At 47.2% G+C, this 12,755-nt stretch overlaps 1 protein-coding gene across 1 annotated transcript in view; it reads left to right on the forward strand.

Moving 5' to 3' along the window:
- The first annotated feature begins 849 nt into the window (after positions 1–849).
- LOC115559772 (uncharacterized) overlaps positions 850–12,755 on the forward strand; it is a 35,012-nt gene continuing 23,106 nt past the window's right edge. Inside the window, 1 exon segment of the mRNA XM_030378837.1 lies at positions 850–3,460. Within this exon segment, the coding sequence (XP_030234697.1) occupies positions 1,294–3,460 (2,167 nt within the window). The 5' untranslated portion in view covers positions 850–1,293.

Below are 12,755 nucleotides of genomic sequence, written 5' to 3' on the forward strand. Positions count from 1 at the left end.
ATCCTAGAATTAAAGTAGTGTTTATTATGTTGGTATGGCTGCATCTTATTGTATTATTTCATTGTCTAAACATTGCCTTATATATGTCTTCATTTATTATTTGGTTATCAAGTCTATAAAGGGTCATGCACATTGCTTAATGTTTCCTCTGAATCCTCTGCCATCGCTTGCCGGTTATTCATGTTTCATTTCAAATGCAGTGAGTCAATTTCCAATCTGTTATTCATTTACAACAGTGAGCAGCTTGGTGAAGGTGACATCTTCCAATGCATCATTGACATTTTAGAGTTAATTGTGCAGTACTTGTGTTCATGCTTCTAATGGTCTCTTTGGGCCCAGAGGATTAGTATCCAATCAGGGTGGGTGGATTTGATGTTTACTGACAGCGCGTGGGACTTAGCAGTGAGAACTGTGTTCATTTCAATGGACCTGTCTACTTTGCCTCGCCTCTGTTCCCCCTGGCTCCTGGTGGCTTTGAGTCTGCTCAGGCAACTAACGGGATAACCAGTCGCTGAAACAGACTGACGACACCGCACTCCTGTTGCCTCAGGTAAGTGATTCCTCCAATAGGGTGGGCCAAGTCATAATGTGGGCGTGTCCTCTGAATCGTCACCATCACATTGCGTTGCGTGTCCGCGATACAGTTTTATCTGGTTCACGTGACGTCACAGTGGACAGCAGAATTATGCCGGCTTTATTAAGTCTTTAATCCGCAATAGCAATCGGCAGAGCGAGTCAAATGTCCAGGAGAAGGGGAAGTTAAATCCTCCTGGATTAGTACAAGCCCCTGCCCATCCCATCCCTCTGACCCAGCCCAGCCCGCTCTTTCTTGGTGTGTTTTCCACTGTATGGCTAAACCACCAGTGGACGATCATGTCAAGCTAACATCCTGATATTGTGCCGTTTGTGTAGTAGTTCGGTCACCTCTGCAGCCAACGGATGTTGTGTGTTGCCGTGTGTTTGTGTGGGTGTCCTGTTTCCTTTTGCACAACAAGCCAGTGTGACAACAATTAATTATTCAAGGATCGCCGGCCTCAAGGGAGTCATCTGATACACTAGAACCCAGCAGAGAGCAGAAATTATTACAACCTGATATCAGGTGAAACTAAATACCTGGCTTTGTTTTTTTTGCCTCATCTTCCACTCGGCCTAGTACTTTTATTTTGATGCTACTGTAACAGAAGACGTGAAAGGGAACACCTGTGCAACAAGCTACGTTTCTTCTTCTGCGTCTTCTTCTTCTTCTTCTTCGGTCCGCGTAAACAGCGTCTACTTCCTGCCTCCTTCACTCCAATGCTGGTCCCCAACAAGCAGACGAGCCTCGGTCGCTCCCACAGCTGGGAACCTTTGGGTGGCAACGAGGGTCAGTGGGACAGGTCCGCAGACGGTGTTTACGAGCAACAAGCGAGGGTCGCTGCCAGGAGGAACTCCCTGTCCTACGGCGAGGGAGGAGGCTGGTACGAGCCGCAGCCAGGGGTTCGCCCCCCTGACCTGGATTTAAAACGCGACCCATATTCCCACCAGGACGCACTGTACGGAGCAGGCTACCCGGAGCGACTCGATCCCCGGGCGCAGAGAAAGGGCTCTGTGCCGGAGCTCACCCAGTACGAACGTCCGACCATGGCTCACCGCGGCTCAGTCGGACATCAGGAGTACTATCCCCATGACCCGGCGATGACTCCTCGCCAAGCAGATGGATTTTTCCGGGGAGAACATCAGCCTGTCCCGCCTCCCCCGCATCCGCTCAGCAGGTCCGCCTCCCACTTTGGTATGAGTCCGGGGGCTCGCGCCCCTCCCTCTCCTCTCCCGCCGCCGCCTCCACCTCCTACCGCTCACGAGATCAACCGGCTTTATAGGGACCCCGGAGCTGTAGCTAACGCGGCTGCCAAGATGATGCCAGATGGCCAACGCATTACCAGCAGAGCGCCGTCTCCAGCTCACTACGGCACAGAGCATGGCTCCCCACGCTACGCCAGTGAACCTCCCGCCATGAATCAACCGGGATATACTGATATCAACGGGCATCCGGTGGATCCACAGCAGCCGGGGGCCGCTACCTGTCTGGTGGTGGACCCTGCCTGTCAGGGCATCGTCATGAGGCAGGATGCAGGTTCACCCTTCACCATCCAACAGCAGCATCAGCTCCAGCAGCAGCAGCTGCAGCAGCAACAGCAGCAGCAGTTACAACAGCAGCAACACTTGCAGCAGCAGCAGATACAGCAGCAGCAATTGCAGCAACAGCAATTGCAGCAGCAACAATTACAGCAGCAGCAATTGCAGCAGCAGCAAATCCAGCAGCAACAATTGCAGCAGCAACAATTGCAGCAGCAGCAGCCCCTGCCCCCTCCACCAATGTCTGTTTATGACCCAAACCTGCAAATGGCTGTTCCCCTTGGACCACCGCCTGCTCTAGCTCAAGTAGTCGCCCCGGTCCCAGTCAACATCCCTGCTCCGCCTCCTCCAGCCACTCAGATCCATTCTCCTCTTCCACCTGTTCCTCAAACCCCTGGACCTGTGGACCCCAAGAAGACCGACCCAGAGTTTGTGGCTCTGCTGCGAAATGAGGGCCTCTCGGAGCGCACCATCTCGACACTCATCCAGCAGGGCTTTGACTCTACGGGCATGCTGGCTGTCATGGAGGAGAACGACGTCCGCACCGTAGCCTCGAACCTGGGCCAGGCTCGCGTCCTTGCTCGTTTGGCCCTCAACTGCAAGCGGCCCACTGATTCTCTACCGGCCCCAAACCAGCAGCAGCCAGCCATGAGGGGCCGCTCCAATAGCTTCAGCCACCGTTCGGACATCTACCAACACCAACATTACCAAAATCAACCACACCTTTCCCAGGCTTTGGCAATCGACCCGCATCTAATGCCTCCACAGACCCCAGGAGGAATGCAGACCATCTCCCCAAGAATGGGGGAGATGATGGGACGGAGGCCAAGCAGCGCCCCGTCCCAACAGCTGATGGAAGCCAATGGAGGATACCACGGCCAGGCACCACGCACCCCGGGGCCATACACAGGAGCCATGGTACCTGTGCAGCCACGGCCCATGTCGGCCTACTCCCAGCACTCCGGTATGGGCATGCCCATGCAGATGATGCCTCAGCAGATGACGGGGTCAATGTCCGCCATGTCTTTCCAACAACTGCCGCAGCAAATGCCCTTGTCGATGCCGGCTTTACAACAACCACAGCAGGTACCGAAGGCGTACTCCACTAACTATACCGTGCCCATGGAGCTTATGAAGAGAGACCGGAACCTACCTCCGTCACCCATGCACAGCCCACACCCTAGTCCACAGATGATGCGTAAGACCGGGGGACCCAACTCTGATTGCTCAATGGTGGCTGTGTCGGGGCCCATACAGGGCCAGGGAGGCTCCCAGGCACCCATGCAGAAGACGAGTCGTCGCACTGGACCGCCAGTCATCATGTCCAGCATGGCTTCTCCTGATCTAAGTAAAACACTTTTCTTTCTCTATCATCACTCAAACACACCCTCTGGCTTTTCAACCGGATGGAGTCCATCATTATCTTGGCTCTCTTTCAGAGGATGGCATGATGTTGGGGCTCATCTATTTCTATCTTTTACATTCATCAACTTTAATTGTATGAATGCGGTTATTATACGTGCCAGTGTTGCAAAGTAGCCATAATCGTGGATGCATCATTCCAATTCATGAAATTGATTGTGTAAATATTTATTGGAAGTACAATTAGTATGTGCATTAAAAAACGAAATGTCTATTTTCTAAACAAATCATAATGTATTACGGGCCTAACGTATCTGTCCAGGTAGAATAGAGGTTATTCCTCCAGTATCATTTCATACATTACAACAGTATATGAAACCTGTTCGTTCCATTATGTTTGACCAGTATAGTAGATTTGTAATGCTGAATCCTATGAATGGAATGATTTCTGTATTAAGCCCTGCTGCTCTGCAGGGATGACTTCTTTGAATAACCCTCGATAATCCATCCACTGCCCTACTTCTGGTACGTAGTTGTATGCTTCAATCCCTGTTAAAGGAATTCTTATCTTGAGATGGTTATGCATTCTTTCCCATCATTTCTTGATTATTAGTATTTATTTTCCTGTCAGAATGCGTACAATATGCAGACGATTCCTTTGGTGAGGATCTGTTTGGCAGATAAGGCTGTGCGACAGCTGTCCATATCCATTTTGAAACATCCTCAATTTCAACAATTGTGCTGTCACAAGCTCTCGGGCTGACAGGTAATCTAACACAGGCAGTACTTACGTCCTTTGACATCCTTTTATTTGGTAGAGATCTTGAATGTCTTTCCCTCGCAATCTCACTGAATCGGCGGATCTGTTTACATATTCTCGTGCATTCACGGGTATGTAATCATGCGTACACCATATGAGCTTGGGTGTCTGTATCCCTGTTGATGGACTTGTTTACCACGGCGGGACACATTGAACATGCAATGTGACATCAGAACACAAACCACAGCTATAATGGCAAATATATCATCAAAGACACCCAAGCTGCCTTACTTTGTGATGGCTAGATTAGCAGCCGCCACGATGACGTTCAATCTGCAGTTCTACATACTCGACAGCAGCTCTTGTGCTGTGCTCTGTCTCCCTGTGTCCCCCTCACAGACTCTACAGTTGTGAGGATGGATGTAGCACTGGGTTATGCTAATAGGAGCGCTTGAGAGTCGCCTGGAGGGCCTCTTGAGTGGACTGCACCAGGCGGCTGTCTCTCCGCCCTGCCTCAGACAAGGGTCACGGCTCTGACCTGCACAGAATGGCAATCAGCTGTGTTCTGTGGTTTGTTTGTTTGAAACTGTCGGTTCTGTTCAACACAAATCCTACGCTCCTACTCGCTAACTGGCAATGACAGCACCAGGGAGGATGTTGAAGTTTATAGTGTGGAAAATTAAAAGGGAAGCAGAAGTATTTTTTACATTGAGTATTGAAGGTATTTTAATTTAAATAGATCAATTTAAACTTGATTTTCCATTAAAACAGTTATATAGGTTATGTTGGGTACACTGTATGCAAACACTTCTATAGTGTGCAACATTACACTTCAAATACGAACAGGATCCCCTTATCACTGCCTTTTTTCTTCAGTAGAGCGATAGACATCAGTGATTGCAGTCACTATGGGCTGATTGTTCCATCTACACCAGCTCATCGCCAACATGTGTCTCTCTTTCTCTGTGCATGTTGTAATGAGAGAGGAGATGGCTCGGTAATCCGTCAAATCCTCCTCTTCCAGCGCAGAGTTAATCCACTGATTCTGTCATTTCCTACAAACCAGAGTCATGGCTCGATATGCTGGGCCACTGCCAACCGCCCAGCCAGTGGTCTACGGAGAAAACCGCTGACCTGAGGCGCTCGGGTTGTCCTTGTTTTTATGTGGTCGCTTGCAAAGTAGGAAGCATGCTCTGGGCGGGATACCGTCGAGTTCTTTAAAGATAAAAGAAATTCTCCAAAAAGACAACACGCTACATCCAGAAAACACCTCATTTGAATATGGCTGACATTTGCTGCCTTTGTAATTTTATCTGTTAATGGACAGCACAACACAGCCTCTAAAAGCACATTGCTTAATTGTTTGTTGCTAGGCAACATTGTTTTTTGTGATAATCATGGGCAGATTATCTGCTGGTTAGGAGGGGAGGGGGTGAGAGGAAGGAATCGTTGTAAATGTAAATGTTACATCTCTGTCTTCCACATAATATCCAGCAGTCAGCATGCATTTAGAAAATATGGATAATAGTCTTGGTTGGAGGTGGATGCACAAATAATTACTATTATTTTCTTTCTATAAAGGAGATAATTAATTAATTGTAGAACCAACTGATTACAATTCCACATTTTGGCAAAATCTGAATGTTATCGGGTTAGGTAGAAATTGCTTTGTAACAGCAGCAGGCAATACGTAATGATCTCACATTCCTCAAAATCCAATTTACATAGAGCTTCATTTTAATGTCCTCCGACAATTTATTAGTTACACCCACACTGAGACAGGAGGGTATCTCTTCTCTCTCTCTCTCTCTCTCTCTCTCTCTCTCTCTCTCTCTCTCTCTCTCTCTCTCTCTCCTCCCAATATGGCCTGTGTAAATGAGTTTGGCGTGTCCTCTCGTAGCGTGGCCGGGGAGACCCTGCCTCTCTTTAATAACCAGCTAGGATTCTCTCCCCCCTCCCCCATCCCCCTCCCCCCTACTCAATCGCCATATATGGTAGTGTGAGGCTCCCAGCACTCCCTCACTTCCACCCAGGGCATTGCGTGGGCTCACATCTATGAACTCGAGCCAGGCCATCTCATGCCAACACAGGTCAGTATGGTGCCCCCCCCCACTCCCCCCTACCCCTTTGCTCAGGCCTTGTGTGATGATATGGGGTGTGGTTGTTTATTTTTTGTTATTGTTGTATTCATTGTTTTGGAGAAGTTAAGATTGTACATCAATGATGAAGGGCCAGAGAGAGAATGGGAGAGAGAAAGATAGAGCTAAAGGAAGGGAGAGAGAGAGAGATATAGGCTAAAAGAAAGGAGAGCATGAGAAATCTCTGTAGATAATGCTGGATAGGTTGCAGCAGGTTGGAGGAGGGGATACGAAGTTGTGAGCTGTCAATCAAACGTTCAAGGCTGGATTTGCTATGGAAATGAGGGGAGCCGTAAATGTGGAACTGGCAAGGGTGAAGGTTTGACCTTAATCTCAAGTCGGTGTCATCGGTTGTCATTGTAATACACTTTTTTTCCTTCTCCCCATAGGAGCATTAATAAGGAATGTGTGTGCAGCGTGCATGTGTGTGGCTGTGAAGAGTGTGTGAGTGCATGCATTCTAATTTGCTACTAGTAGTGTCGTGACCTTGACCACCGTACCCGTCACAACACATTGAGTCCTAATTACAGCATGCAAAACCCCTGCATGGGCTCCTCACCCCCATGTAAGGCTTAAGGTTAGGTCTCAGGTGGCACAGGCATTGTAATCAACGGTGGCCGGTGAAATAGGGCAGGTTTCTGTCCATGATGTGATGTGTGATTGTACACTGGGTTCAGATTATCAGAAGGGTTGACAAGCAGTAGCAGGTGGCATGACCGAAGTCTATTAAGTCATGGTGCAAAGTTCCATTCCCAGTGCCCACCAGATGTTCCTCTTAAAGCACGACACGATTTATCCCCTTAACCGCGGCTGCGTGCTGTCAATCTCTCCCTCTCTCTCTCTCTGTCTCTCTCTCTTTCTCTCTCTATCTCTCGCTCTCGCTCTCTCTCTCGCTCTCAATTTTGCTCTCGCTCTCTGTCTCTCCGTGAGGATTAGATCTATCGAAATGCTTACCTTGGCGTGTGTGTTGTTGTTCTGACGGCGATTGTATTTGGTCCTTATGCTCTAGAAAATACTCTGTGCTGTGTAGTTGACTTATCTGAGAAGTCTGTTGTAAGAATAGACACGTTTCCTGGGGAAACAAGATGTGGAAGAAAAAAAAAAAAAATTTCATCCTCAATTATGAGGGAAACGTGATTGCTAGGGCTGCAAGTTCGGTAACGGTCGAGTTTGAATACGCCTTAATCTTGGTGGAAAATAAGAATGTGTTCATCTTAACATCTACCACAGACTGATGTGCGATTGCATTGAGAGAGAAAGGGAAGAGTGAGAGTGATGGTAAAAGAGGAGATTTCCTTCGACTAGCCATCTGTGAGGACGGAAGGCAGGAGAGTGGGGCACGGTCAATCTATATGTGATGCTGTGTAATCCAGGGTAAATGAAGTGATGAATAATTACTATGCTCTCTATTGGACATGTTGAATGGAATTATACAATTTGGGTTAGCCAAAATAATATATATTATTATGTAAATGAAACGTGTGTGTGTGTGTGTGTGTGTGTGTGTGTGTGTGTGTGTGTGTGTGTGTGTGTGTGTGTGTGTGTGTGTGTGTGTGTGTTTGCGTGTATGAAAAAAATATATATTTATATCAACCATAGCATTTAGAATTAGAACATCAACTATAAAACATAAATGTACTATTAAATTAAATTGGAAATTAAATATTACGTGAATTAATATTTTGAATACCTATTTTATAATTTCTTCTTTAAGATGCATAAGATCGTATACAAATGAATTATAGTTGTTATAGTACTTACCTCAAAAAAACCTTAAACAAGGCTGCAACCTCTTTTAGGAATGGAATTACAGCTGGCATTTGCCCAGCTCTTTCCCTGCGCTGCTCTGCAACAGTGTTGTCATTTAGCCTTTGGAATAAATGAGTGGTCATCGTACTCATGCAGTATTTTAGCAACAACGATAAATCACAAGCACAGAGCAAAATGAGGTCTAATTATTAGCAAATGTTCCCTTCCCTCCTCCCTCTCCTCTCTGCTCCCTTCGTTCTCTCTTCTTCCATTCTACGCCAAAGAGAGTTGTCCTGAATAATTCGTTGCGAGAAAATAATAACCTCACAGGCATTAAATTACACAGAGAGAGAGGGAGAGCGAGCGAGAGAGACTGGCACCGAAAACGGTGTTTGCTTTTAATGGGAGCCTACTGCATATGAGAAGCGCTGTGCGGCAGAGCAAATCTTAGCACTTTTTAATGACATTTCATCACAGGGAAAGAGGACATTTTGGGAGTGCTGATAAATCTCATTTGCAGTGGAGATGGGCCCGGGCCAATGCATATCTCAGTCGGCACTGCGAGTCCGTTTGATCGCACCCAGTGCAAAATGTGTTTTTCATGAGGGTAGGACCAAGCTGGGTAACATTTTTATTTATTCACACACATTTTCAATAGAGCCACTATTTGAATATGTCCAATTGGAAAAAGTGTGCATGAGGAGCATATGAATAATTACCCAGCAAATTGTAACACAATCAGAATCGCGAATGTTTTAAACTGCACAGAGAAAATTTTCAGCTGAGGTGAAAGTGTGCATATAACGTTATTCGAGGATGATTGGAAAACGTGTGCATAGTTGTATTTTGAGCCCTTTTGTGTGTGTGTGTGTGTGTGTGTTTGTGTGTGTGTGTGTGTGTGTGTGTGTGTGCGTGTGTGTGTGTGTGTGTGTGCGTGTGTGTGTGTGTGTGTGTGTGTTTGTGTTTGAGCGAGAGAAGAGAAGAGAACATGCATAAATAGGTGTGGGTTAGTGGTGGTGTATAAATGTGTATGGCGGGGGGCTGTTTTATTTAATGGTTTTGCTGACATCAAATATTCTGCTACAATGAAGTCCAGTGTGTCTTTCTCTATTAGTGCCTTTCTGTGTGTGTGTATACGAGGGTTAATGTATGTGTTTGTTTGTGTGTATGTACAGACCAGCGTGTGTGCTTATTGGGTGCGGGTTGCATGGGGGGGGTTGTTGCACTCATGCGTGCATGCTAGTATTTACATACATAAATTACTCGTACACAGGGACATTTGCATGCATGCCTGCTTACACACTGACCAGGCATGTCTTGTTAGTCCCCAACCCTTAGACACACACACACACACACACACACACACACACACACACACACACCACACACACACACACACACACACACACACACACACACACGACACACACACACACACACACACACACATACAGACTCTTGCTCACCCACATCCACTTCATGTGTCTTTCTTTGTGCTCATGCCAGTTGGCTCTGATCACAGAGCGAGGAGGAGGAGAGAGAGATAGCGGGAGAGAGGGAGCGAGCGAGGGAGAGAGAATGCGAAATGCGTGGTGGCCGTGGTGCAGTGAAGGGAAGGGCGGTGCGACATAAACGGCGAAACAAGAGTTTACGTGTCCAGGATACCCTCCCGACAAAACATCTGTTGTGCACCTGCGGCAGCGATGTCTCTTTCTGTGTCGTTTACTCCCGTATCGCCCACTCTTTTTCATATGTTCTCTAAATCTCTGTCCCCCCCCCCCCCTCTTAGAACCTGGCTGGCACTGGGTTCAACTGGCAAAGCAAAGCGTGTAGATCACAGGAAGCAGATGGGTTGCTGGATTTCGGAGGTCAAATTATAGAGCCCTTTCTCTCTCTCTTTGGCTCTGTCATCATGAATTCATTTCCTTTTTTTTTACTCCAATGCCTGGTTTGTGGGTTCTGGTTACAGGATTGTAACCAACCTTCTCAATGACGGCATTTAAAACCCTTGTGTGTGCTCTGTTATAGCGATCTCTGCAAACACTAACACTAAAGCTGCTCCTGTAACAAACGTGTCGTTACGCCTCTGACGTCAAATCAGAAGACCTGGCTGTGCTGTTTTCTCTCAATTTAAAGCGATTACTGTCGTCAGTTAAGGTGCTCTAGCGAATAAGGATTAGGTAGGAGTAGGACCAACGCTATGCACTGACAATGGCTGTAGCTTGTGCGATGTATACAGATTTCGTTCCACTACTATCCTATTTTTTATTACCAGGGCCAAATTCTATTCGATTTCAGTTGTTCGTATTTTTTTTGCAGTGTAATAATGGGGTATTCTTAACAGAACAACAGCTTGGTTTTAAAAAAAAATAATGTAACAGTCTCAGGCCTGCAGCAAGCTTGAGGTGTGTGTGTGTGTGTGTGTGTGTGTGTGTGTGTGTGTGGGTGTGTGTGTGTGTGTGTGTGTGTGTGTGTGTCTGTGTGTGGTGTCTGTGTGTGTGTGTGTCTGTGTGTGTCTGTGTGTGTCGGTTTTTATGTTTGTGTGTGTGTTTTTGTGACTAAAAAAGGAGAAAGACACACCCCTGTTATTTCTGTATTTTCCATTTCCGTGTATTTGTGGAGACACTTTGTGGAAGGTCTTTGTGGTTGCCATGCCCACTTGCAGGTGGCACTCCACTCAAGTGATCATCATCCAGTATCATTTCAACCATGGTTTGCAAGTATTCCTGTCTCGCGTCGTGGCCGTGATGCACCCTTGTGCAAGTCGGGAATGAAAAATGAGAACAAAAAAAAAAGGGCAGAATATCCTGAATTACATGTGTCTCTGAGCCCTGCCCCCTGCCACTAAACAGGCTTTGTGTGGTGTTTTGCCCCTAGATTAGTTTAGATCTTAATCCGTAAATCTGGGGTTAGGCATAGTTAGGGGGTTCATAACTAGAGCTCTGGTGACTTTGCAGATTGATTTTCACACATGCAGGGGGGAGTGTCCTCCTCTCTAACTGTGTGTGTGTGTGTGTGTGTGTGTGTGTGTGTGTGTGGTGTGTGTGTGTGTGTGTGTGTGTGTGTGTGTGTGTGTGTGTGTGTGTGTGTGTGTGTGTGTGTGTGTGCACGTGTTAATGTCTGCGTTGGTTAGCCCTCAAACAATCAGTCCTTCATCATGATGACTATATTGATTATATTGAACATTAAAAAAATATCTTATAATGGGCTCTGGAAAAAGTTGATTTGTCATTATTTGATGTCACTATGCCATTCTATTAACCTGCATGATTAATCGATTGAGCCACAAGATCATGGATGCAATTGATGGAGCTACAATTAGCAGAATTGTCAGTTGTAGCACTATGTTAACATTCCAAATGGATCGGTGTTTGTGTCCGTGCCTCTTGCATAGTGTGAGTGTGGCGAGTGAACGAGAGTGAGTGAGCGAGAGACATTGTCGCAGTATGTACACACGCGTCAGTTGTTCCATGCAATGTGTTTTTGCAGGTGAGCGAATGAGTGATTGAACGAGAGACATTGACTCACTTGTCTGACGAGGCTGCTCTGTGTGCTCGGGCTTGCTTGTTAGTTTTGAAGGCAGCCAGTGGAAAGAGCACCGCGTGCAGAGATTACGCGTGGGAATTGTGTGTTTGGCGGCCGCAGACGAAACAGACCTCATTGAGGGGACGCCCTGTGGGCTCCACGCCGCCTGCCATTATGTTGTGATTCTCCTGCACCTGCGTGTCCTTGACGGGCCTGGCGTCGTCGTTATCCCCGTGACATCCGGTGCTGGCTCTCTGCTCGGGCCTTTGTGCCTCATTGGCAGTTATTGATATCAATATTGAGGCTGCCTCATTCTGAGCACTGAGCACTCCAAAAGGGGCCCGTTGTATGGAGACCGGGGTGGAAATCAATACATTTAGTGTGAGAGAAAGTCTGTGGTGTGTGATAGAGAACAAATGGATGAGAGAGAGAGAGAGAGAGAGAGAGAGGAGAGAGAGAGAGAGAGAGAGAGAGAGAGAGAGAGAGAGAGAGAGAGAGAGAGAGAGAGAGAGAGAGAGAGAGAGAGAGAGAGGAGAGAGAGAGAGAGAGAGACGAGAGAGAGAGAGAGAGAGAGAGAGAGAGAGACCAGTCTTCTTAAATGAACGTAAGGCCAGATCACAAGTAATAAAACCCGAAATTCACAGGGAGGGAAAGGGAGGGCTGGATGAAACAGGGAGGGGGAGGCTGGAAAAAAAAAAAAGAGAAGGAAAAAAAAATTAGACGGAGTGGGAGAGCGGAGCAAAGAGAAGAGTGAAATCAGCGTGTGCCAGGAGCCGCGCGCCACTGCTCTGCTCATTTTGACTGCTGATCGTTAAGACATTTTTTCTCTCGTTCATTCTTTTTCTCTTTGCTTCCTCCTCCTTTTTTCTCCGCTGCTGCATAGCTGTGGCTCCCGTTTGTTACTCTCTCCCTCTATTTCTCTCTCCCACACCCCCTGTCCCCCCCCCACTCCCTTCTCTCTCTCTCTCTCTCTCTCTCTCTCTCTCTCACTTCTCACTCACTCTGTCTCTTTTCTTCTCTTTTGCTCTCCATTTTACCCCGCTCTTCTGGCCGCCGCGCAACAAAGGCTAACGGAGCGAGCCCCGGCATCAACTGAATAGAAACCCCCG

Source organism: Gadus morhua, chromosome 15, assembly GCF_902167405.1.
Source record: "Gadus morhua chromosome 15, gadMor3.0, whole genome shotgun sequence".
Taxonomy (NCBI): domain Eukaryota; kingdom Metazoa; phylum Chordata; class Actinopteri; order Gadiformes; family Gadidae; genus Gadus; species Gadus morhua.